The sequence below is a fragment of the Planococcus citri genome, chromosome 2 (assembly GCF_950023065.1).
Source record: "Planococcus citri chromosome 2, ihPlaCitr1.1, whole genome shotgun sequence".
NCBI lineage: Eukaryota > Metazoa > Arthropoda > Insecta > Hemiptera > Pseudococcidae > Planococcus > Planococcus citri.
The window spans coordinates 67,030,695-67,056,342 of NC_088678.1; the positions used below are offsets into that span (position 1 = coordinate 67,030,695).

The 25,648-nt window shown below is 34.5% G+C and overlaps 4 protein-coding genes across 4 annotated transcripts; all 4 read right to left on the reverse strand.

Moving 5' to 3' along the window:
• Nucleotides 1-828: 828 nt before the first annotated feature.
• LOC135837268 (serine protease persephone-like) lies at nucleotides 829-17,145 on the reverse strand. Its single transcript, XM_065352480.1, has 7 exons — nucleotides 16,583-17,145; nucleotides 3,394-3,459; nucleotides 3,204-3,316; nucleotides 2,756-2,877; nucleotides 2,128-2,399; nucleotides 1,900-2,063; nucleotides 829-1,819 (listed from the first exon to the last, which is right to left on the reverse strand). The coding sequence occupies exons 3-7, from the start codon at nucleotides 3,204-3,206 to the stop codon at nucleotides 1,631-1,633; spliced, it is 750 nt and encodes a 249-aa protein (XP_065208552.1). The 5' UTR covers nucleotides 3,207-3,316; nucleotides 3,394-3,459; nucleotides 16,583-17,145; the 3' UTR covers nucleotides 829-1,630.
• On the reverse strand, nucleotides 5,243-13,432 carry LOC135837263 (uncharacterized). Its single transcript, XM_065352474.1, has 2 exons — nucleotides 7,757-13,432; nucleotides 5,243-6,926 (listed from the first exon to the last, which is right to left on the reverse strand). Exon 1 carries the CDS (start codon nucleotides 13,359-13,361, stop codon nucleotides 11,328-11,330), a length of 2,034 nt encoding a protein of 677 aa, XP_065208546.1. The 5' UTR covers nucleotides 13,362-13,432; the 3' UTR covers nucleotides 5,243-6,926; nucleotides 7,757-11,327.
• Nucleotides 17,146-17,238: 93 nt separating the features above from the next.
• On the reverse strand, nucleotides 17,239-19,361 carry LOC135837267 (granzyme G-like). Its single transcript, XM_065352479.1, has 6 exons — nucleotides 18,680-19,361; nucleotides 18,483-18,595; nucleotides 18,305-18,417; nucleotides 17,972-18,222; nucleotides 17,750-17,889; nucleotides 17,239-17,672 (listed from the first exon to the last, which is right to left on the reverse strand). Exons 1-6 carry the CDS (start codon nucleotides 18,756-18,758, stop codon nucleotides 17,487-17,489), a joined length of 882 nt encoding a protein of 293 aa, XP_065208551.1. The 5' UTR covers nucleotides 18,759-19,361; the 3' UTR covers nucleotides 17,239-17,486.
• A 1,190-nt stretch (nucleotides 19,362-20,551) lies between these two features.
• LOC135837274 (coagulation factor IX-like) lies at nucleotides 20,552-23,653 on the reverse strand. Its single transcript, XM_065352485.1, has 7 exons — nucleotides 23,525-23,653; nucleotides 23,071-23,166; nucleotides 22,864-22,979; nucleotides 22,621-22,760; nucleotides 22,283-22,530; nucleotides 22,029-22,177; nucleotides 20,552-21,818 (listed from the first exon to the last, which is right to left on the reverse strand). The coding sequence occupies exons 1-7, from the start codon at nucleotides 23,583-23,585 to the stop codon at nucleotides 21,636-21,638; spliced, it is 993 nt and encodes a 330-aa protein (XP_065208557.1). The 5' UTR covers nucleotides 23,586-23,653; the 3' UTR covers nucleotides 20,552-21,635.
• Nucleotides 23,654-25,648: the final 1,995 nt, after the last annotated feature.

Sequence of the window (25,648 nt, forward strand, 5' to 3'; positions counted from 1 at the left end):
TGCGCCTAAATTGATTGAAAGTGTCACAAGGATGGTAAATCTGACAAAGGAACATCTTGAGGTGTCACACTCGGATTTGAACGAGACCTCGATTTTTGGAAAGAGAGTCTAAAACCCCCAAAACCAAATTTTCAACTGCCCAAGTTCATTTTTCGATTTTTGGCGAATTTTTGTAAATTCAAAATTGACTGGTTTTTTGCGATTAATGCTTTTTTTAAAAAAGTACGTACTTGATCAATAAAAATGGTCAAAATAAGTCCCAAAACTAATATTAACTACCCAAATCCAAATTTCACCATTTCCAGCCATTGGAGCCTCCAGCGCGACTTTCAATTTCTCCAGAATTTTGAATTCGCTCCAGAAGGCGTGAATATGCAGTTGGGCAGCTAAAAATCGAGTTGTGTATTACACTCGACCTGTTTAACGAGTTAATCCACATTTGAGCCGATTTTGAGAGTGACGCCTCAAGAGTGGTTTTTTGACCAGCTTTTTTCAAAATTAAAAAATCCAAAAAATCAAGTTTACCTCCAAAATCGGCTCAAATGTGGATAAACTCGTTGAACAGGTCGAGTGTAATATACAACTCGAGTTTTAGCTGTTCAACTTCATATTCACGCCTTCTGGAGCAAATTCAAAATTCTGGAGAAATTGAAAAATCGCGCCGGAGGCTCCAGAATGGCTGGAAATGGTGAAATTTGGATTTAGGTAATTAATATTAGTTTTGGGACTTATTTTGACCATTTTTATTGATCAAGTACGTACTTTTAAAAAAAAAACATAAATCGCAAAAAAGCAGTTAATTTTGAATTTCCAAAAATTCGCCAGAAATCGAAAAATGAACTTGGGCAGTTGAAAATTTGGTTTGGGGGGTTTTAGACTATGCTCTTTCCAAAAATCGCGGTCCCGTTCAAATCGGAGTGTGACACCTCAAGAGAGGTTCCCTTGTGAGTTTATAGGTGCTGTTTTCCCAAAACTGGAGAATCCAAAAATCTGCTGGAGGCTCCATAACGGTTTGAAACCACTACCAATCGACTCGAGAGGTCGAAAATAGCATACAAACCAAATTTCAGCTTTCTGGCTCAATTTCGTGGAATTTTGATTTTTCCCCATTTTTTTCAAAAATTCCTCAAATATCGGAAAAACAATTTAAGCATCTGAAATTTTGTCTAGTGGTGTATTTTAGAATGCTCTATTGATTCTCTTGTTTGGATGCCTATTTTGTGAGGGATACTGGGGGAGAGGGGGACATATGAATTAAATTTTCGAAAGAAGATCCAGGAATTTAATTTATGTAGTGTCGAGGTTATTTTTTCTAAACATTGAGACAATTAATGTGCCAAATGTTGTTTTTGTATTTACAAATAATCGACCATTACAAAAAAAAATCTCCATAACATGATTATGACTTTGAGGCGAGAAAATTACATATAATGTACATTGTAACTACATAGCAAATCGTGTAATAACAAAGCCATGATCTGCGGTACAATTATAGTCGTATTGATTTCAGTTGAAAATTGAGTGAAATCGAATCCTCCTCAATTAATTTTTCATTTTTCGACAGGCTCAGTCATTTGAATTGACCTATTGGCCAAATACTCGAATGCATAGGTTTTGATAATCCATTACTTTAAAATTCATCTTCCCAAACAGTACTCGCAATCCAATAAATAAACGGTTCTAATACAAGATGAAAGCTAAGCTGTGCTATATTTCCAACCTCCGTATTGTTATCTATACCTGTAATAATTGCAATTTGTTCGTATACGTTCGAACATTTATCATTCAAAGGTATCATCGTCGGTCCCCCAGAATCACCCTGCAAAAAAAAAAAGATAAAATCCAATTAGATGTCGTTTTACAATGGAAATTTTATATCGGGAAGTTTCCTTTCCGTACATAGTTTGGGGTTTTTATTGTTGTCGGGCTTCCAGCGCACATCAATAATCGTTGTCCCGATGGTGGTACACGCGATTTTGAATACCATTGGGCGCATCGTGTTTTAATAATTTCTCCATCGGTGCGTAATTCGGCGTACTGGAGATGCTTTGCATTCGATGTTTCTGCGGTTTACAACATTTAGTCAGCTTATAATACGAGTTGAAAAATTCCTAGCTACATACTTACTACTTATTTCAGTAAGGCCCCATCCTGCCACAATAACGCTGCTGTAATTGTCTGCGTTAAATATTGAGTTCAAACATATCGGTCTCATGTTCAAATTGAATTCCACTTTTCGATTCAGTTTTAACAGCATAATATCGTACCAAGGGTTACCACCGCTGCTAACGTATGTAGGGTGAATGAAAATATCTCGTGCACTGAATAATTCACCGGTAGAATCGTTTAAAAAAACGGCCGTGATCACGCTACCCAATTTCACTGGTACCACCAGATCTCTGTAAAATGACATTTTAGAGGAGACAGTAAATCTGGGGCATGTGATATATCGAATTGTATGTTTTTGGTAACGCTGAACACGAATATGACGTCAGATTTTTGATTGGACCCCATCTACGGTCTCCAGCATCTCCCCAAATGGGGTAAAAGGTCAAAATACTTACTTTTGCTTAATTTTACCGAACTTTCTTGAAGCGAGCTGTGTATTAAATTTTTTCAAGGGACACGATTTGTCTAATTTTTTGATTTTTTTTTCGTAACATCTTTTAGAACACTTTTCTAGTGTAACGATTTTAGATAGGTTGCCTTATACGAAACAGTTGATTTAAAATTGATTAAGTATTGAATCATTTACCCAACTTTGCTTACGCAATGAGCTGCACTCAACACAAAATATTCACTGATTAAACTGCCACCGCATATACCAGAATTGGTTTCCCAATTCGGATCATTCTTCGGAATAATGATCAGAGAAGCCTGCGGAAAATATAGCGAAAAATTTTAACAAGCTGGTTTTACTTATTTGTACATCTTTCTGAAAATTGGAGGAAAATTAAAAAAAAAATAAGTTGTGGGGAATTTCATCAGGAAATTTCTGGAAAATTTTTCGGTCTCCGACTTGAACTATCTCTTTTTCATCAATGTTCAATCACCAACCGTTGTTTTTTCCAAAGAAAAACTTGCAAACGTTTTTATTGTAAATTTTAAAATTTGAAACCATGGTAGGGAATTATATAGATTGTGTTTCAAGATTAACGATTCAATTTCATCAGTGTAGGTACGTAATGTTTATAGTTAGTTACCATGTGAGGGAATACGCCAACAGAAGCGTCTTCTCCGGCCACTATACCACTCAATTTTCCCTCTGTCTTCGGTTGCTGAAGGTCGCAAGCAAACTTCACGTATTCTTCGCATTCTAAAAACAAGGAATTTCAATAAGACTGTAACAGCTGTTGAAATCAATGATTGATACGAGAAAGTGGTTGCGGTTACTTTTTTGAACTATTTCTTTTGCTCTTCTATGCAAATAGTTTTGTAAAATGACGAACCCAACGATGACTAAAAAAACAAAAAATATTGTCGTGAGATTTTCGATCAGCGTAAAAATTGAGAAGAAATTGGAATGTGGCTAGAATCGATCAAAATAATGTAAATGTGCGGTATACGAGTATGATTGAAATTATTGCGTGATTGCTTACTTGCTATAATAAAAACTAACAGACAGACGATTACAAATATCACTTGAGCTGTTCTGGAATTAATTATCTCGTGTAATTCGGCCATATGTGATTACAAGTGATGTGATTTGTTTCAATAGTTTTAAAACACATTTGAACGTAGGTGTAATAAATGAATTAACTATAGAGAAAATTTTTTCGAAATTGATTTGGTTAGGTTGTGATAAAGTTATTTATTTGTTTTTTTATCATGAAATTATCACGATCGAACTAATACCTGCATTGTTAACCATTTATTTGTATGTACTATTTGACAAATGACGTTTATTTATTTATTTATTTTTTTTTGAAATCCGTTTACGTTCGAAGACATTTGAAAAGGGCTAAGGCCTTAGCCCTCTAATGTGCTCTAGTCAAGGAAATGAATTTTAAGAAATTGTTACCCACCTTTTTTGAGCTTTTATTATTTTTTCCGAAGGAAATTTCGAAACAATGGGTGCCTGAGAATGAGACTCAAATATCAATACAAATGAAATGAAAGAACAGCTGGAAAAAATTATCCAATTGGTGAAAAAATGATATAGAGGAAGGGGAGGGGAGGGAAGGAAGAGATACTTGAAAAATTATTCATGGTGGTTGATCAGGGATTGACGGACGAAGGCCATACAAAACAGAATATCTGAAAAAGAGTGTTCAAAAATTTTTGATTTTTCTGCAATTTTTCTTGAAAATACTTACACATTTTTGAAAATTAGATTTTTAAAAAAAATTTTCTGAATTTTTGGTCAATTGATTTTTTTGGATTTCAAACTTGCATACAAAAGGTAAGTAGGCCGTAGACAAACATACTTTCTTACTCTTTCTCAGTATGAGTTGCCTACTTACCAGATGAAAGAAGGCCAGTAACCTATGGAAAAGTAGAACACCATGTATGTGTTACTTTAAAATTCAAAATTAAGCTATTGAAGATTGGAAACTGAAAATAAATGCCTGATTATTGTTTTTTTTGTCAATCAAGAGCTTTGGATTTTCCCCCCTCGAGATTCATAGAAAAAGACCTCTGTACATTTAAATTTTTTGGAGCAAGTATGATTTTCCAAAAATTATACCGAAAAATTAAGAAACCAATGAAAGCTTTTTCGATTAAAACAAAAGCTCGTCTATAGATCGATTGAAAAACAAAATAAATATGCATTTTTGGAAAACACAATCAAATCAACACATTTTTGGATTTTTTTCTTTGAATTTATGCGATGAAATTTTGATCAAAGCGAATTATGTTCATGATTTTGGAAAACATGATTTCAATTCAAAGGTTAGTTTGGTTACTTTTTCAAAATTTTGGTTACAATACTTTACTAGTGTCTGCTCCCTGAAGCTCCTCCACAAAAATTATCAGTTATCACACGATGTTGTTGTTGTTTGTTATTTTCAGTTTGTTTACACTTCCGACTTAGTGAAATTATGGTCTCAAAATAGTCTCAAATAAATGAAAGTTGTGTTTTTTAAATGTTATTAATGATAATTACGTATACTGAAAGAAAACGAATCAATATGTCTAAATTAATCAATTTAGTACTGAACAACAACTTACAAATTATGGTCAAAAAAGTAAAAACATATCTAAATTCTGAACCTAAACATACGTTTACGAGTACATTACATTAGTTTTTCGAAAATTTCATCTTTTTCTTCAACCCGAGCAGCAATTTTCAACTGATTTACGCATATGTTCTGCATAGCAGAAACACATGCATTCTGCAGGCGATCTGCATGCGTTCTGCATGCAAAACGCGGCGTAATTCTGGACTAATTTGAATGTTTTCTGCATGCGGAAACGTATGCATTTCTGCATGCGATTCCGCATGCAGTACGCGTGCGCTTTCTCAGCATTCACACATGCAGAAACGCGTGCATTTCTGCTGCATTTACGTGTCTGATTCTACAGTGAAATATTGCCTGTATTGCTGGCATTTTGTTATTATGTCTATGCCTTAGGCGTAAGTACAACTGCCATATACTCATATATGAGCCAATGAGCATAAAATGATAGAAATCATGATGCGGTGGCTAAAAAAATAAAAATACTGGTGGCGGCCCTTGTGAGACTTGAATATTGGCCTCCTTGTACAGAGCTTTGAAAAATTACGTTTATATGTAGAAAAAATGAAACATAAATGAATGAACATTTTGCAAAAATGTTGTGCTAATGTATTTATAAGAAAATAACAAACTTAATATTTGTATACATAACTTAATTTTCATTATCTAGTCTATACAGAGAGAAAAATAGGTACAAAAAAACAAAAATAAGGAAAATTAACATAATTTGATTGATATTGTAAGTAATTCATAGAACTTATAAAAATTTTCTGTCCAGTTTCGGAGTTTTTATGGTTGAAATGTTTCTTTTTTTTAAATTTATTTTTAAACAAGAAAAGTTTTTGAAAATTCAATTTCAAAAGACCTAAACGCAATTTTCTTTTTTGGAAAGTAGATTTTGAAAAAAGAGGACAAGACCTACAAGAGGAAGAGTGAAAATTTTTAAAAATTTGTATTTGAAGTAGGTAGCTAGGTAAGTACGACACATTTTTCAAAAATATAAACATTACGACTCAATTTTGTATTTAAAAACATACAAAAATATCCCATGAACATTTTTGTTATAATATTCAATTTTCTTGCAAGAGTTTAACTCATTTTGATATGTAGCGTTGCATCTTATTGAAAATCCCCAAAAACTATGATTCAAGTTCAAACTCAAAGTTCTTCTAATGTGCTCAATAATAATTGAACACAAATATTTCGATTTTCAGTTGAAATTTTAATTCATTTTGACAGGTTTCAAGGCACCTTTTTCAATAACCCAGAAAATATAATGACCCTAGTTGTGGCTCAAAAGTTATCAAAAAAAGTTTGGATTGAAAATTTGGGTCAAAATTTCTTCAAAAATTGTCAAAAAATATTTCCGTTCAAATGAGTATTTGAATTTTTTGTGAAATATTAACCCTTGAAGGGACACATCGTGGCACTGTTTCAAAAATTTGAAAATTACATCCCAGATTTGTGCTTAAAATTCTTCAAAAGTGATTGAAAAAAGAATTTTCAATTTTTTGCCGAAGTTTTGATTTACTGGCCTATTTTGATAGGTCACACGATCATTTTTTCACAAATCCCAAAAATTATGACACATTTTGGAACAAAAATTCCACACAAATGTTCAAATACATTCAACATTTTTGATTGCTTCGTGTTGTAGTTTTGATTGTTTTTGATTGTTCCGGATGTAATCCTTTCCCATATTATGGAATGCCACCGCATCATGGCCATCTACTGACTCTAATCCTTCTGCAAAACAACAAATTAATATTAGGCCTAATATAAAATTAGGTACATGAGTAAATATTAAATAAAAAGATCATATTTCTTCAATTTCTGAGTAGGTACCCAACAATAATCCATCATAATTTTCCAAATCTGGGAACAAGGTCATTTTGCCTATTTTACCATGGAATACCCTTTCTATAAGCTAGTAACACGGTACTTTGTTTTTTTTTTGTAGATTTTTGACATATTATGGACCAAAAATGCCTAAAAAAGAACCAAAAGACTGAAATGTGTAAAAAGGATGAATAAAAATCGTTTTTCGTATTTGTCTTATTCATTAATTTTCATTTTCACGATTAGGTACTCCATGTTGCAAGCAAATTTTTGTTGAATTTTCAACAGTTGTGTCAAAATATCAAAAAAATCAATCTAACAAATCATAAATAATCATGTTTTGGGCCTGATATGTGTAAATACCCACTGAATAAAAAATAATTTTTTTCATATGTAGGTACCTATTGAAAATTCTTTTTATAGTAATTTTTACTGGTACCCCATATTACCTGCAACTTTTTGAAATAGTTGATCTACGAGTAGAACCTTTTTTTATAAAGATAATTAAACATGGTTGAAATAATTTTTCGTTGCCACTGCAGTTTTTACCATCAAATCAAAAAGAGACTTCCACTTTGAATAAAATGTAAAAAAAAAACGAAAAGTTGAAATTTTGTTTTAGAATTTGAAGGAGAAATAAAATTTAAGTTTACAATTTGGATACAAAATTAACATTGAAATCTACATAGTACATACTACATATTAATTAATAATTGAGTAATACATTTCAAACTTACTGTGTGCATGAATCATGAATGATGCTAACATTTTCCAAAAAAAAAAAAAAAAACACAGAAAAACGAACTCGATGCACCATAACAGAAAAAATACAAGTGAAGAACTATTCACTGGGACAAGAATACCAGTTATCTCTTTTTACAAAATGCTAGAAGGAGTCTGTCAACGTTAAGAGTAGGTAAGGGTGAGAGGATGTGGGAGGGGGTGAAGAATTTCATTTGAAATGTCTCCGAATATGTTATTGTTAAATATGTTTTGTCACTTTTAATTGTTAAAGCCTAGAATCGCTACTCACTAATTCTCTCTCCATCTCTCTCTCTCTCATTCTCTGGTGTAGCTTCAACAACGTGCATGCACCATTGTTGCCAAACAGACAACATTAGATACCTAATGCCTATGCGCGAGATGCGCGAGCACAGCCTGGATACATGTATTTATGAAAAATATAAAGTTGGCAACATTATTCAAATGTCTATTTGATATTTCGATTTTTCAGAGCAATTTTTCGATTTTCACAGAGCAATTTTGAAAAACTGAGCAAAAATAGTCAGCTCCGGTCGTATACACCCTAAACTTATCATATTATTTGGGCATTTTAAGGTCATTCCACATCAATTCCACCAAGAAGTGGTAAGGGGGGTCGACGATTTTTTTGAAATTTTTCCTGTGGAAAGGCCTTTTGAAGGGATGACCAATGACGAAAATCGCAGCCCTCTAGCCCTTTTTTAAAGCTGCTAGGGGGTGTCCAGGTTTTCAGTGAACTTGAAAAACAACATAAATTAAAAAATTGAGATGGCATTATTTCGTAAAGTTGATTTTGAAAATTGAAAGTTTGCGAAAAAATATGATTTTTAGGTTTGAAACATCAAAAAAAAAATTGATTGGTGAAGTTGACCCATTTGACCCCAATTGTTACGTATCCGCGCTGAAAAAGTTGAAAAAAAAACTTTCACTCAAATAAATGAACTCATCACAAAAAATCAAAATTCAAAAAAATTCGATTTTCAATTCCAAGATCAAAAAAGTTCAAATTTATTCAGTTGTCTTATTTTGACCTCTTTCTGACTTATTTCATGAAAAAGATGATGAAAATTACGCGCGTAGCAAAAAAATTAAAATTCGTTCAAAATTCTGAGTGAATTTCGATTTTTTTGTGATGAGTTCATTTCATCGAGTGAAAGGGGTTTTTCAATTTTTTCAACGGATATGTAAAAATTCGGGTCAAATGGTTTAACTTTACCAATCAAAACTTGATTTCTTGTTTTAAATTTAAAAAATCACATTTTTTCTCAAACTTTCAATTTTTTTAAATCCGCAATGTATTTAGCCACAATCCACGTCCCCCTCCCATCTCCTTCTCTCTAAAGCTGTAATAACCACGGAGCATGCCACGGAGGTTATGAAAAGATAAAAGGAATACCCACGAATTCAAATGGTTTACTTATAAATTTCGTTGAAAATCGCTTCATTTTTTTATTGTTATGAACATGTATAGATATTGTTCATGTTTTCTTGCACGTGGTGTATAGCCATAGCCAGACATATGTCTGGTGATATGGAGTGTATTGCAAAAATCAGCCTAGAATACTACCTGAAAAAGATATAGGCATGTGAGCTGCTTTACTACAGCCAATAAGAAAGTGAGAGAGAGTGAGAGAGAAAAGTGAATAAAACGGAGATTCGTTCTGTACTCCATGTAGTGATATCCAGCGGCCGTGTCTTCTTCGCAAACTACCCTACAAAAGATCCATTAAACCTGTTGGCCATTGTTCCCACGCAGCGCGCAGATGACAATGATTTCCGCATGGTTGAGCACAACAGAAAAATATGTACTTTTATGCAAATGAATAGATTGATTCCTTGTAAGGGAAAATTTTCTATCAGTATACTTCTATTATTAATGCAAATATCACCAAAACCACATTTTTAAAAATACGTAGATGTATAGATAGATTTATTCATTGATTGTTTATTATTATTACGAACCAGCGGATGTCTATGTTTTACATTACCTTTGGACTGAATTTTCAAGTTGATAAAAAAATTAAATGAGAACTTACGGCGCCCAACAATTTTTTGGGACTTTTACGTATTGGGGGAGGTTCTGGGAGCCATGGGTGAGGTCGATTAAAAAAACTGTGGCTATATTCGTGTCCGGCGATATCGAAAACATACTATTTCATGTGTCACACGAATGTATATCCTTTTTTTGGGGGGTTACCCCCTTTGGGGAGGTGCTGGGGGCCGTGGACAGGCCCAATCAAAAATTTGACGTCATATTCGTGTTCAGTGTCACCAAAAACATACTATTCCATGTGTCGCACGAACAAAACACTTTTTTGAACTTTTACCCCCTTTGGGGAGGTGCTGGGGGCCATGGATGGGATCCTATCAAAAATCGGACGTCATATTCGTGTTCAGCGTCACCAAAAACATGGAATTCGATTTATCACATGCCCTAAATTCTCTTTCGAAAGTTTCGCCCAACATTAGGGGTGGGGTTGCTCCCCCTTCCATTAAGAGACCCCATCTCGAAACTTGAATATTTCAAAAAAGCATCAAAAGGTACATCTATGGGAATTTTTTCAAAATTTTAAATGGTAGCTCTCACCTACAACGTCATTTTGTAATTTCAAAATGCTTAAAAAGTTCTAAATGCAATGCCCTTTCGAACAGTGAAATCAGTTTTGATCAAAGTATCATATAGTTTTGGAGGAATGGGCTGCTGATGTTGAGTACCTCGAGACAATTTGAAAGTAATGGAAGCCCCCACACCCGCCCCCCGAGGGTGCTGGGACCAAACTACGTAATTACGGGGTTATTACTTACTGGATGGGTATATATTGTGAAAAAATTTGAGTGAAATCGAAAGACATGACGTGAAAACGTTGGCTGAGTAAACATGGAATGACCCTGAAGTTGATGTGGAGCAATTCTGAGGCATCTTTTGTAGAATTGGAATTTCCCCAAAAAGTCCCTGGAGTCTCCAAAATGGCCTGAAACCAATTTTACAATTAAGGAACAGTGTGTATTTTCGGTTTTCCATCTTCGTTTCGTGCCATTGGGTTGGGTGGAAAATTTCAAGTTACAAAAATCTGCTAGAGGCTCCAGAATAAGTGCTGAAAACGACTCGTAAACGTTTTCAATTGATTCGGCGAGTCTCAAATATTTGGTGAAATTTTGATTTTTTCCAGTTTGGCTCAAATTTTATTCTCAAAAACTCAGCAAAGATCGAAAAATGCACTTGAGCAGCAGAAATTTTGGCAGATTGTATATTTTTACAAGCTCTTTAATTTAGCTTTATTCAGTTCAACAATTTTTCTGTCAATTGGGAAACCTCCCTTGTTAGCAAAACACGCTCAGAGAAATACATATAACATTTACTAAGAAACCTACTAATCAGAAAGCATAGGTTAAAGTGCATGTGTATTCGCATGCTGAAACGCATCATAGTGGAAGACGCGAAACGCGTGCAGAAATGCCAGTGCAGAAATGTATGCATTTCTGCAGTAAAACGCATGCGTAAATTTATCCAAAAAACGTCAGCGGAAATCCACGCAGAAACGCCTGTCATACGCAGGGCAGAAACGCCATGCGTTTACGACGCGTTAGTCCAGGTTTCTGCATGCCGCGGCGGTTCTGCTGGCGATCCGCCACGTAACCGCGTGCATTTGCGCATGCAGAACTGTTTTTCAATTGCTGCTCGGGAAGGCAAGGTTTCTGTGCTCTTTGCTTACGTTTCGTATTACTCTTTTTTGTAGAAACGAATCTCAATTGTTGAGTGATTTTTTTTCGAGCACTAACGGAGGATTGAGTAAGCACTTTTGGAATTACATTCACAGGAACATCGTGCAAAGGTAAAGTACAACTTCTTGAGCACTGTTTTAAGGCAGTCATGATTTTTTCTCGACCCTCATCAGACGTAGCAGTTGTATTTAATAAGTCGTTGAATACTGCTTCTAATTCTTCGCGAGTAGGTGCTCTTTTCTTAGTTATCTGTCTTCTCAAAATTTCTGTTACTGGAGCCGGAGCCGGAGCCTCATTAACAGTACTCAAAATTTCTGTTACTGGAGCTGGAGCTGCATCAATGGGTAGGGTTGAGGTTGAAGGAAGGCTTTCTTCTCTTGCTTCGGTAGCTTCTTTAACAAAATTGCAAACTAAATGAATATGTTTGCACATATTGAATTTTATCATGGAATCTATACACGTGCAGTTATATCGATGAATACACACACAGCAAGCTGGACAACGTAACTTGCAATCACATTGCGCTACATTATCAGTCACATAATAAATGTTCTTCTGGGAAGTAACAATAAAGTTCGCATCGTCTGGATTACTCGTAATTTGTATTTTATCCTTTGCTTCTTCAGCTGTACGGTGACGTTTTCGTAATTCCATGGCCTTTGATGTAAGCTTGCCTTTCTCAAGCATTATAAATCTGTCAAACAATCGATCTCTGATATATTGTAATAGGGCATGAAGAGACTTATCCAAACGCTTACAGACTTTTCCATCTAAGTATAAATACTTGATAGACTTGTGAATTCTCTCAAGATGCATGTTCGTATTTACACCTGCATGTCTTCGGAAGCAGTAAGCCCAATATTCTGCTTTTGGAACGTAGTAAGTATCAAAATATATACCATAATCGCGCCAGTCATCATCAGCCTTCAACGTATTGGCAACATTGACGATTAAAATGTTGAATTTATTCTGATCAAGTTCTTCTAAGCACGTACGAAGTAACTTATAAGCTCCTGGTCGTTTGTCAGTGTTTTTAATTTTTGTCAAATTCTGCTGCCATGCGCGATCTACATGCCAAGTGCAGTATAAGCGAGATTTTGATTCACCCATAACTTTACACCATCCAGAATACAATTCGTCAGCCATATCGCTCATGAATACGTTTGGGGTGATATTACCAACTCTAGATTTCACATTATTGTAAAAAAATTCGAAAATCTTCTCATCTTTGCGATTCGTGATCATAAAAGCACAGAGTAACCCTTGACGTAGCTCATCTAGAACAATTATTGAAAACAATTCGAAATCATGGCCCATACCGTGAGTACCATCAATTGCAATCACATCACTGCCAAATTTTTTCAATAATTCTGATTGAGCTGCATTCATCATGATCAAGACGAAGTCTTCTTTCTTCAAAAAGGTTTGCTTTTCATCACAGACACCCTGGGTTTTATAGAATAAAACAGAATCTTCAGACGACTTCAGCTCCTCTATCTTCATATGTACACTAACAGCAGGATTCTGATCTTGTTTATAAGGAATACCAATGTTGTATTTCGCAGCAATATTATGTATATCTTTCTGGGTAAGTAGATGAATACGTTGCACACTTGCATCACTAACGATCAACGAATTTCTCACTTCTTCTAAGATTGCTTTAGGAGGGATTTTCGCCGATAACTTAGCTGCTATCTCTTGCTGTTTCGTCGGAGAGTGATAGATATGACGAAGTTCATTTTCATGACCAATATGACTTGGAGTAAATTTCACTACGATTTTGTTTTTGTTTTCTAAGCTCACTTTTATAGATGCAGGACAATACGTGTTCGTTTTTTTGGACCCTTGAATCTTCATGAAACGTTTACCTGTGCTTTTTGTGATGAATTCACCATTTCTATGACAGTGTATCTTTCGACAGTATCTGTCTTACCACATACCAAAATAAAACGACAATTTGTTTGATTTTCCATCAGTTTTTTCCATTGCATCCATTCTTCATGCGAGTTGAAATTGAGGGTTTCAGTTTCAATGATAACGTCATGTTCGGAGGTATAATGTTCATTCATTTCTTCAATATTCAGCTGAATTTTACAATACGCACATGTATGCTTGGCTTTTTCATATTTCCGAGTCTCACCTTCAGAAAATTGAAGAATATTTAGAAGATGACGCTTCAAATTCGATGTTTTATTAAAAGAATGTCCACAAAAATTGCATAATTTATCCATCATATCATATAGTTTTTAATAAATGACGTTACAAAGTGTTTATAAGTCCATGCAAATAAATTTTTCATGCATTACAAATTCAACTTAAAATTCAAAATTTCAACATGCATTAAGTATCAAGTTCGATTAACAACTTCAAAATTATTTTAAAAATATTACGAAGTCGAAAGTGTAAACAAACAACATAAAATCTGTGATAATTCGTGGAGGAGCTTCAGGGAGCAGACACTAGTCAATAACTATTATTATTTTCAAAAATTGAAATTGCGCAGCTCTCGCTTTCGTGTAAAATTCGTTTCTCGCCAAAAATTGCTAACAATTCTAGGTTTCTTGGTGAAAAATTTCTAAAATTCTCATTTGTTTGCCAAAAACTGCTAAAACTTTTTTTTATTCAAAAAGTTTTGATGAATTCACATTTTTTCTACAAAATTCGCGAAAAATTATATTTTTTTTGGCCAATAATTGCCAAAAAAAAGTCTCCAAAAATAGGAAAACCGGGTAAGTTTATCTCGTCTTGTTATCTAAAATTGCAAAAGAATGTTTTTTATTTATTTTTCTTCCATAAATTGCCAAATTATCCAATCATCCACTTTTTTGCTGAAATATGCTAAAAAGTTTGTCTATTTTGGTAAAAATCATTGAAAAGCCCTGCCTTTTGCTGGAATTGTTATAGTCTCGCGTTCAAACAAAAATAAGTCTCGCTGTTTGTAAAAAGGTTGCCAAATAATCTTGTTTTTTGAAGAAAAAAAATCTAAAAATGAATCGCTTTTTGGCCAATAACTTCAAAAAGTCTTGAATTTTTCTAAAATTGCTAAAACTTTGTAGTGGGAGAAAAATACACGCAGTTCTGCCACTTATGTGGGAGAAAAATATTTTTATCCGTCACCTACACTGGGAGAAATTTATTTATGAAAAGTTCAGTCACCTTAATGGGAGAAAATTTTCCATTCTCTTAACTGGGAGGAAAATTCTCATTCGCTATAGCAGCTGTATATTTTTCTACCCCCTAAGCGACAGATTTTCGATCATTTTAGTGACCAATTATGACGTCAGTGACCAAGCCGCGACAATTTAGACTTCCTATTCAGTGGTGGTGGCGCTTACGTCCAATAATAATCAAGCAATTATCGAATACAGCCGATTATACTCGATTACATCATCGTTTTTTAGGTGGTGGCGCCAAGCTATCCACCACTCTCGCGATATGAGCCAATAGAAAACCAGTTCAACACGAATATCGCCGAGTATAATCGAATATGACGTAATCTAGCGCCAGCCGCGAATGATAGCGCCGCTAGAAGTGTTGAGCGCGTGCGCCACTGACTATGTTTCCTTTCCCCGCCCGATTTTTCGTAAAAGCGCAGTTATAAAAGAGCTGACCCGAGACAAATCTGGTAGGACTGCAGACATCGACGCCGCCGAGTATAGTTCCAACTTTACCTCCATCTCCGCTAATGGGCCGGAGCCCATTAGCCAGAAGAGACCAATAAATCCATCTTTAGATCAATATTTCCAACTGTAGTTCCTACTGTTTCCAGCTTTAGCTTCCTTCAGTTCGTGATTTATTGGACTTTGATGAATTTTGGCGTCTGCAGCCTCGGACTTAGTCTTCATCTGCGATGACTTTGTTTCTCAAGTTAAGTCCCTATGGGTCAATTAGTGAATCTTCAGCTGTCTCGGATCACTCTTTGAATTGCACAGAGATAGGTTTTAATCGCAAGTTGCCTTGGTTCACATTCCAACTTTAATCTTAAGTTTCGAGACCTTGGCTCACATTGTCTTTCTTTATTTTCTTTTTTGTTTGAAAATGACGTATCGCTCAGGACGTGCATTTTAGTTTTAAGTTCAACGAATGGCTCACTTCGTTCCTTTATTTTTTCTTTTTTTTAATATTTATTTTCCTTTTTGTTGCTCCTAGTTTCTAAGTATTCCCAGAATTCCCCAGGGTTGCGATCCTTTTTATTTGTCTTTGTTTTATCCCTTAAGTATAAGAATAAATGTCCTAAATGTGAATTTGTCTTGGACTTTTATTCAACTTTCGTGACTTTGAGAATTCAATGAATATTTCCAACTTTACCAACAATATTTCCTCCAGTCGATAGTTCCATCACAACTTAGCTCAAGCTTCAAATATATCCAGCTTTAACCCCACGTATTATAAATATGTAAACATTGGGGAGGGAACCCATTTTACATCCGCGATTCGTCCGATCCTGAGATCACGATGAGTTAGCATAGAATCGCGAGAGATATCTTATATTTCCATCACCAATTATTCCACCAGAACGAGAGTGCATGAATCCGATATCCAGATGGCCAAAGAGGATTTGAATTAGTCTATATTTTCTTATCTTCAAGAAATCAAGAATCAAAAATCTTCATTTTTGAATTCTTGGCGAAAAATCAAAAACTTCAAAATGAAAAATTTAATTTTTTGTTTTATGGTTGTTTTTGGGTTTTTCCGAATATTTCTCCCTCCACAACTTAAATCGAGTTTCATTATCAGATTTTAATTGAATGTTTTTTTTTTTCGTTTTCATTTTTATTTTTATTTTTTTTACATGAAGTTCAATTGAAAAGTTTTGTTGTTTTTGTGACCTTTTTCTGCATGAAAATATTTTGCTCGCGTTTTGTAAGTTTTTTCTTACTTTTTGGTTACTTTTTCAAACTTTTGGCTATTCAAATTGTTTTTTTTTGGGGGGGGGATGAGTAAGAGCCCTGTATGTGATAAAAATATTACGAGTTTCATGAAAAATGGCGAAAAATAATTCTGAAAAATCAGCAGATAAAATTTTACATATGGGGCAAGGCAACGAAAAATCAAAATACTTTAATAAATTTACTCACCATCTTATGACGATCAACGCGATGAAAATAAAAATTGTGAACTTCGTACATTCTCGTACTCGTGCTACTAACTTATTATTTATTAATTCTTACGTTTGAAAGTAGATGATTTCATTTGAAATCAGTTTTTTGAGCAACTAACACTTCATTGTTATGAAGCAGTGGCATCATCGTTGAAATGAATATTTGCTTCGAGAAGGGGAAAAAAATGTACGTATTTGTGATACTGCAATCCGACTGCCTATTGTAATTCGTAATTTTGCAATTTTTCTAACCGAACAAAAAATTTCTCAATTTTTTGCCCAAGCAGAACAGTACGATTTTGAAAACGTTTTTATTTTGTTCGAGTTTCTCATCGAATTGATTGCAGTATTCCTCTGTTCAGCGCACCAAAGTTATTTCTACTGGTACCCTTCACCCTCCTTACTCCAATAACCTTAGTCTCAAGTTCTCATAATGAGCTCAGCTCTGTTAGCAGTTTTCAACAATGTTGTGAAAGTTGATTCTCGAGGCATAATTTTGTTTTAATAAGAAGTAAGGGATACTAAAATGAAAAACCGAAGAGAAGAAATAGTCAAGTAAGATGATATGATTGGGGGGGGGGTGCATGGTAATATAATGAGAATGACTCATCTGACGAAATAAAAAAATAAAAAAACAGAAAAATGATTGTAGAATTCTAAAAGCGTTTTAAAATTATGAAAAAATTTTACATTTTAAAATATTATACAGTAACATAGACCTATCTACATATTTCGACTGGAGTAAGATTGTTTGGTAGAATTGAAGCTACCTATTCTAATCCACCTGCAACCGAATAATTCACATGATGGTCGTTTCATTATTTTACGAGTTGCTTTCATTTAGATTCAATTAGGACCAGGACTACAGTTTTTGAAAAAAGCTAAGGCTCGTCTGGCCAAACGTTGCTGGCAATCCAAGGAACATAAGGTTCTACTTTTGTGTAGAGACTGTACAATGGTTTATCGAGTCTTATCTCACAGTTCTGGACAGCATGAATAACGCCGATTTGTTCATATACATATGCACACGTATCCAACCTGACTTGTAATGGTCCTCCAGAATCACCCTAATTGAAGTGAAAGAGTGAAAACTTTCGAGTTAGGTAGGTAATAGAGTTTGTACAAATGTGTGATATGTACCTACCTGATGCACGCTTTTACTACTGTTTGGATCTACGGCGCAAATTATATTCGGATTGTGGAAGTGTTTGGTTATTTTACAGCACGTTTCCGGGTGAAATAATGTTATTTCGACCATTTTAAGTCGCGGGGAATAATTTTGGTCTGAAAATTTGGTATTTCGATTGCCAAAAATTGACTTCTCATTTCCAATTATTTAAATTCGTAAAGTTCTTAAAATACTCACATTCAGTCCGACCCCACCCAGTCGCTATGACAAGATCGTACAATTCAATATTGAATTTCGTATTCAAACAAATTGGTCTAGCATTCCTGCTGAAATTCACTTTTCGATCGAGTTTTATCAGAAGCACATCGTTGACTCCGGAATAATCACTGTACTCTGGATGCACGTAGATTTCACTCGCTCTAAACCATTGGCCAGTATCGTCAGCGAAACGAGTCGCAGATCCTAATTTAATAGCAATTTGATAATTTCTGCGAAATGTAATTCAACGAATACAGTATTCTAAGTAATATGAAATTGCTAAAAATTATGATCGTCGATTAACCTACATACTTGACGTGGTATATGCAATGAGCTGCACTTAACACGAAATATTCGCTGATGAGTGAACCACCACACGAACTCACTTTTCTTTTATTTTTTTCTGGCCAAATTTGTACCAATGCCTGAAAAAAATACCCAATGGTTTACTCGTTTGATTGGTGTAAGTGAAGAAATTAGAAACTGGTACCATATGAGGAAATATCGTAATAGGAACATCTTGTCCTAGGATTATTGCACTCGTCTTGTTAGAAATTATCTCATTTTGATGATCGCAGGCGTATTTCACATACTCGTTGCATTCTGAAAATATATAATAATTTTTGTATGATTAATTGAAACTTTAAACAAGGATTGAATGATTGACTGAAAAAAAAACTGGGTTACTTTCTCGAGCTATTCTGATCTGCTTCTCGCGCCAAATCTTGTCTTTTATGTAGCAGAAAGCTACAACTGAGAATCGCATCGAGTGAGAAAAATGTAAATTTTGGTTACTTTTTTCAAGTATTGTACGTAAACAAATTACTTACATGATACTACCAATAACAGACAGATAAGTATGTTTATTATTAGGAATTTTGAACTATTCCGCATCGAATGTGAAAAAAATCACTGTTTGTTGGATAATTGGAAATTCATCTTGTAATATTGCAAAATGTTCGTTGAAATGATGAAATATCTTGAACTTTCAGATTTCATCTTATCATTTCCAAATCGTAACGTAAACATAAGAAGCACGTTTATTGTAAAAAACTAATGGTTGCTAAATTTGATCTTTTGACTACTGTTGAGAATAAATTTCAAAATTACCGGTTAATTGTTGCGTAAATTACAAAATTACCATCATATTGAGAAATTTATCGTGTTTTTTTTTCAATTCATGCTTAATGAATTGACGATACTTCTAAAAATTAAATTGAGTTTTTTATATTTGAAAAGAAAAATTCATCACTGATTTTTGAAAATTCAAAATTGATCATTTTGATGATTTAGGTATCTATGCTTTTCTTTTTCCAAAAATATATTTATCCCGTAAAAATGATGTAAATTATTCCAGAAACTTATTATCAATTCCCTCAAACAGAATTTCTTCATTTTCGGTCATGCTGGAGACCCCTGAGCGATTTTCAGTTTCTCCAGAATATTTTATAACTTTTTTAGAATATGTAAAAATTAATTTGGACAGCTACATTGAGCGAACTATTTATTAAAAATTACTGTAAAATTTAGTAAAGTTTCGCCTGGTCACATTTTTTTTTTTTTTAAATAAAATTTGGTGCATTTTATAGTAGTAAATTTTACTGAGATGGTGACCAGGGGGCAACTTTAAGGTAAATTTTACATTTCGTAATTTTTACTAAACTCGTTTTCTCAGTGTAATAATCGAGTTGTGACTCATTCTGATTTTGTTTGAAGCGCTTTGATAGCTTCAATAAATACCTACCTAATTTATTTTTGGACTTCGTTTTTGAATTTTTTAATCACCATGAGGTACTTAAGTAAGTGAAGTGCATATCATTTTACTCTCCGATTTTCAAAATTTAATTCCAACAAATTTTCAACATTTTAATGCTTTGGCTCTCGTTTTATTTTTTCAGAAATGGACCATTTTTCCAATTAAAAAACACAATAATTTTTTCTTGTTTGTCAAAAATTTTCCAAAAAGTTCAGTTTTTTACCTAATTTTTCTTGTAGAGACAGATTGTACAGCATTTTCGGTCGCGTAAGCGAGAGAAATTCATTCTGCCTTTACTGCCTTTAGTCAACATTAGAAATAGTTCTGTAATACGACATCTAGCGGATTAATTCTCTCACAACTTCGTGTTGGAAGAGATACGCTAGAGAAACCAGTCATTTGGCGACTCCCATAGTGTAAGCTATGGTATATCAGTGTTCTGGAGATAAATAGTTTACCTAATTCTGTTTGCGTAAATCTTGTAGTCAAACAAGTCGAGTAAGCCCAGTCATATTTCGAAATATGAACTGGTGAAGACTTTCGCAAGTGATCTATTTCGAAATAGATGTGGTTCCAGTTAGACTGATTGAGTTGACCAGATGGACTCGGGTCCAGAAGTTATTACGTAAAACGACTGTCGATCCTTATTGTAAATCTCTTCTTAAAGAGTAACATATATGGACCTTCCCACATCCGTGTATCGTTCCCATTCCCCGTGGTGATGTGCTTTGCACTGTCTAAGGCATGAAATGCCATCTCTCCTTACATAATACTGTACAGGCCAGTATAATAATAAGCTTGAGTAAGTTATTACTTTGTACTTGATAAAATAAACAATACAATAACAACTGAAGATCTTTCTTATTTCGTAAGATAATTATTATTAAGATGAATGTCTGTGTTGTAATACGTAAATACACTCAGTGTCCGAAAAGTAGGTATCAAGGTGGTAAGTCGCCAGGTACCTACGAAGCTCTCAGAAGCTAGGTACTGCTAGGCCTTTAGTAGGTAGCTAGCGCATGTGACAATCTTATACATGGAGATGTGCTTGTAAAAGTACATCGTAATGTGCAGAATCTATCTCCACATTCTGAATTTTAAAATTTTAGTAGGTATGATTATTTACATTCTTCTGTTCAGTGTTCATTCAGTCTTGAATTATAAAATTTCAAAAGCTTTTGCTATCGCTTCGCTCAGGCTACTCTTTTTTTCGTATGCAGTTTTCAAAAAAACTACATCCTTCAATCAAAAATGTGAGAGGAAACTGAGAAATTTTTTAAATGACAAGATTTTTTTGTACCTATTAGGTATAATTTTCATCAACTTAGCCTTTTGTTTCCATCTGCATCTTCTACTACTAAATTCAAATTCAAATTTAAAATACATAGATTATCATTTTGAGGGAATTGAGAGAATCCTTAATTTTCAAAGTAACTGCTGATGACTGGAATTCATTTTTTTCAACAACTATCGTAATCCGCATAATTTTTCTGTACATTCTCCTATTTGAAAATTTTTACAATCTTTCGCTTACTTATGATCAAAATGAAGAATATGAGTATGAAAAAAGATTTGAAAGGAGTTGAAGAGAGTCGGATCAGAGCTTTCGAAAAAATATCGTAATTTCACGATATTTTCAACTCACATTTTGAAAAAAATCAAACAAAGAGTCCACTCAGAGAGTTGTTGAAAAAAAATATTTTCTCAACTCTGATCACTTGTACATATTTTGTTGAACATTTGGTATTTTTAAATAAGTTAAATTTCATCAATTGTACGAATACCTCATTGGATTTTTCCTTAAATACATATGATGCGTTTACATCAAATTAAATGTGTTGGTGGATGAAATCATCCGGTGCTCGTACGGTTTCCAGGATCGCCGGATTACGATGGCCAAACAATGCTAGCAATCCAAGGAACGTAAGGTGCAACTTTGGTGTAAATACCGATATTAAAACTGGAGCTCAACGAACAGTTGCCCGCTCCTGATGCAGTTACACCAATTTGTGCATAAGTGTTTGGGCACGCATTGTTTATTTGAACTTGCAGCGGTCCTCCGGAGTCACCCTGAAAAAAGTTGAAAAAATTCAAGAATTTCGGTTCACATTCTAATTTTACGAATCAATTTAATCCTGTTGTCAAATCAACCAGAATAAACATCGAATCAGCGATCTCATAACCAAATACCTATCGCTAATTCATTTGTGAGTTGAATTTGACGTGCAAATTTAGAGAAATTTTGAGGAATTTGTGAAGAATTTTCTTAGATGTACTTACTTGGCACGTGTCTTTTAATGTACCTCCGGCACAAATGGTGTATAATTTGGCAACATCGTAGTATGTTTGGCTTTTGTTTTGAAATATAAAGTCACATGTCGATTCTCTGGTGGGTAACTCAACCATTTTGAGGCAGTCAGTCTTTCCATCTTCATGATGAATCGTGGTTCGTGCATATATGTAAAAGAAATCGAATAAGAATTATTCAGAAGAAATTTTCAGTTTTTGTGTATGCTAATAGACTACATACGTACATTCAGTGCAACCCCATCCTGCGGCAGTGGCACTGCTGTACTGCCTAGTATCGTAATTTGTACTCAAACATATCGGCCTCACATAAAAATTGAAACGCACTGTTTCTGATAGTTTTATCAAGCCAATATCGTGAAGCGAGTATTCATGATTGTAGTACGGGTGTTTGTAGAGGTAATCGACACCGTACCATTGACCTGTACCATCATTCGATTTGTATACGCTTCCTAGTTTGATTTTTACTTCCATGCTGTTTTGATGTCGAATAAAGGAGAGATTAGTTGTGATTATTCATTTCAGTGCGAGTGTAGATGGTAAGGTCTGATTAATATGTACTTACCCAGGAACTATAAAGCTAATACAATGAGCAGCTGTTAGCACAAATTTCTCACTGATCAACGAAGCAGTACATTCAGCAATTGACTTGGAATTCATCTTAACCTGGAGGATTGTATTTTCCGTGCGAATGTATAGATACGCCTTCACAAAATAATGAAAATTTATACAAAATAAAGTGTATGAAAATCCTGACGAGGATTGCGTATGGAAATTCATCTACGATAGAGTAAGTAGGTAGGTATACCATATGAGGAAGCATCCCTTCAGAAACATATTCTCCGTTCAGTATGGGATCTTTATCGGAATATTTTCTATCGGGTGTTTGGTACTGGCAGGCATACTGTTTGTATTCTTCACATTCTGTGAATAATATTCAATGTGTTTCATGATTATTCAAAAAAAAAAGTATTAATACAAGTAGTAAACATGGAAATTAGGCTATAAATATTACTATTTTCTGCTTTCTTTATTTGATTACTAGCCCATCGTTTGTCCTCACTAGCCATTATATAGTTTTTTGGCGGCGAAATCGCATGACGGCTGTTGACTGAAAGATGAAATGTGCGGTGAGTGGTTGATTTCGAGTGAAATTTTATTCTAGAATGTAGACGAAGCTTATGAGAGTACACGCAAAAAAAAAATCAATAAAAATTACTATTTCAGTATAGTAACCGGATCCCATTCAAAAATAATAGTGATTTTTACTCAGCCAAAAAAATACATTTTACCTAGAATTACGTAAAATTTATTACTCTAGAGTAAATTTTACTATGAGCTCATAGTAAAATTTACTAATCTCATAGTAAAAATTACAATATTTTTGAATGGGATCCGGTTACTGTATAAAATAGTAAAAATTATCCATAATTTTTTTTTCCGTGTACGAAATAGATTGATTTTCTTACCTTCTGCTATGATCCGCATGATTATAATTAGATGTGATAGCACGATCATTATGTTAGCCATCGTGTTAGAAACTGAACACTTCGTTCACGTGCTTGCATAATTCTCTTGGCACATTGATCAAGAACCATGTATGTATGTACATATTTCATCGCTTGTGGTAATCACAGGAAACTTGTGAAATATTACCTAGCATTAGTACCTTTACACTACGCTGATCTCTTGGATTACATCACTGGTTCTTGGAATATTGTGAAGAAAAAGAAATAATGTCTTTAAAGATTTGAGCAGGTGTTCTCCTCAAAACCAAATGAATATTGCCATCATTGATTTTTTCATTTTTGGAAAATCAGTAGTAGTCGAAAAGGTTTAGCCTATTGATGGGATAAACTGTTGATTTTTTGCAGAACTTGTGATCATAATTTTATTACCACCCCCCCCCCAGTTTTTCTTAGATAGAAAATAGCTAATAACACATTTTTGAGAACATGACAACACAGTGAGCGTTGAGGGTCAAGTATTAGACCTTGCAAAACAGGATATGAAAATATCAAAACTTTTAAAATAGTATAAATTGAAGATGGGGCAGAGGCATTGGAGGGATGTGAATGAGGGTAGAGCTAAATTGGACGTTATATCGTGTTCGGGGTGTTTGATTCATATGAAAACGACACCAATACGAGTATTATGAAAATAGCTCAACTTTTAATACAGTAAAAATTGAGGGGGGCAGAGGCACCGGAGGCGTGTGAATGAGGGTAGCATAACATTTGACTCCATATTCGTGTTCGGAGTGTTTGATTCATATGAAAACGACGCGAATATTATTATATAGCTCAACTTTTAATATAATAGTAAAAATTGCGGTGGGGGCAGAGGCACTGGAGGGGTGTGGTTGAGGGTAGCATAAAATTGGGCGTCATATTCGTGTTTGGGGAGTAGTATAAGGGCCGATATAACACACTATAACACACTCTGTTTTCTTCTGTTTTCTTGGGCTACTTGAACACACTTCGACTTTGTTCGAATTTTTTCAAAGTGCTTATCACGGTTGTGGTTTTGCTGGTGCTGGTTGGAGGTACGGAGGTTGGTGGTTGCGGGTTGCGGGTTGCGGGTTGCGGGGTTGCGAGGTTGCGAGGTTGCGGGTGTGAGTTGGGGTGTTAGTTGTAGGTAGCGGGTTGCGGGTGTGGGGGTTGGGGGTTCGGGGGTTCGGGGATGGGGGTTCGGGGCGGCGGGATGTGGTACCTCGCGGAATTTATTTCTTCGAATTTTTCGTTGAAATAATCTCGGATATTTTTTAAGATTTTAAAATTCGTCTTCGAGTTGTTGTTGTTGTTGTTGTTGTTGTTGTTTTTTTACTAGCGTATATTTTGTTGTTGTTGTTGTTGTTGTTGTTGTTGTTGTTGTTGTTGTTGTTGTTGTTGTTGTTGTTGTTGTTGTTGTTGTTGTTGTTGTTGTTGTTGTTGTTGGATGATAAGAGAATAATTCTCTCATTGAATTTCAAATATTTTTTCGCGTACTTCGTAGGTAGGTAGGTAGGTAGGTAGGTAGGCTCGGGCATGTGTGTATGATAAGAATAATAAAATAATTCTCTTGTTGATAATATAATCTCGGATATTTTTTCCCAATATTTTTATCATTATCAGTCGTATATTTTTATTCTCTCTCATTGAAATAATTTTTATTGTTGTTGTTGTTGTTGTTGTTGTTGTTGTTGGATGATAAGAGAATAATTCTCTCGTTGAATTTCAAATATTTTTTCGCGTACTTCGTAGGTAGGTAGGTAGGTAGGTAGGCTCGAATGGAATGGAATCGAATCGAATTATTCACAGTCCTGTGCATTGTACAGGGTGCCGGAAGTACTTAGGTATTTTGAAACATTTTTACAGCAATTGATCTGTGAGGGAATGAGTATAGGTGTTTTTCCCCTCTAGGTAGGTTTTTTTCACGTGTTGTTGGTTGTTACTAGTGTATTTTCCTGTGTGGGAAGGGCGGGAAGGGCTGGTACCTTAAAATATTTTTACTTCAAATCGTCTGTGTGTATGCGATCTTATTGCTCGAAAAAAAGTACTTAGGTATTTTGAAACATTTTTACAGCAACAATTGATCTGTGTTTACAATCGAAT

Bases quoted from the DNA above. Each gene is read 5' to 3' on its own strand.
- LOC135837263 (XM_065352474.1), bottom strand. From the start codon at position 13,361: ATGAAGATTCAAGGGTCCAAAAAAACGAACACGTATTGTCCTGCATCT.
- LOC135837268 (XM_065352480.1), bottom strand. The intron at 2,064-2,127 runs GTAAGTATGTAG...TGTAAACCGCAG, and splicing joins GGGCCTTACTGAAATAAGTA to AAACATCGAATGCAAAGCAT. The intron at 1,820-1,899 runs GTACGGAAAGGA...TTTTTTTTGCAG, and splicing joins CAATAAAAACCCCAAACTAT to GGTGATTCTGGGGGACCGAC.
- LOC135837267 (XM_065352479.1), bottom strand. From the start codon at position 18,758: ATGCGATTCTCAGTTGTAGCTTTCTGCTACATAAAAGACAAGATTTGG. The intron at 18,223-18,304 runs GTATGTAGGTTA...TACATTTCGCAG, and splicing joins CATTGCATATACCACGTCAA to AAATTATCAAATTGCTATTA. The intron at 17,890-17,971 runs GTGAGTATTTTA...CCAAATTTTCAG, and splicing joins TGGGTGGGGTCGGACTGAAT to ACCAAAATTATTCCCCGCGA.
- LOC135837274 (XM_065352485.1), bottom strand. From the start codon at position 23,585: ATGGCTAACATAATGATCGTGCTATCACATCTAATTATAATCATGCGG. The intron at 22,980-23,070 runs GTAATATTTATA...TATTATTCACAG, and splicing joins AATAAAGAAAGCAGAAAATA to AATGTGAAGAATACAAACAG. The intron at 22,178-22,282 runs GTACGTATGTAG...TTCATCATGAAG, and splicing joins AGGATGGGGTTGCACTGAAT to ATGGAAAGACTGACTGCCTC.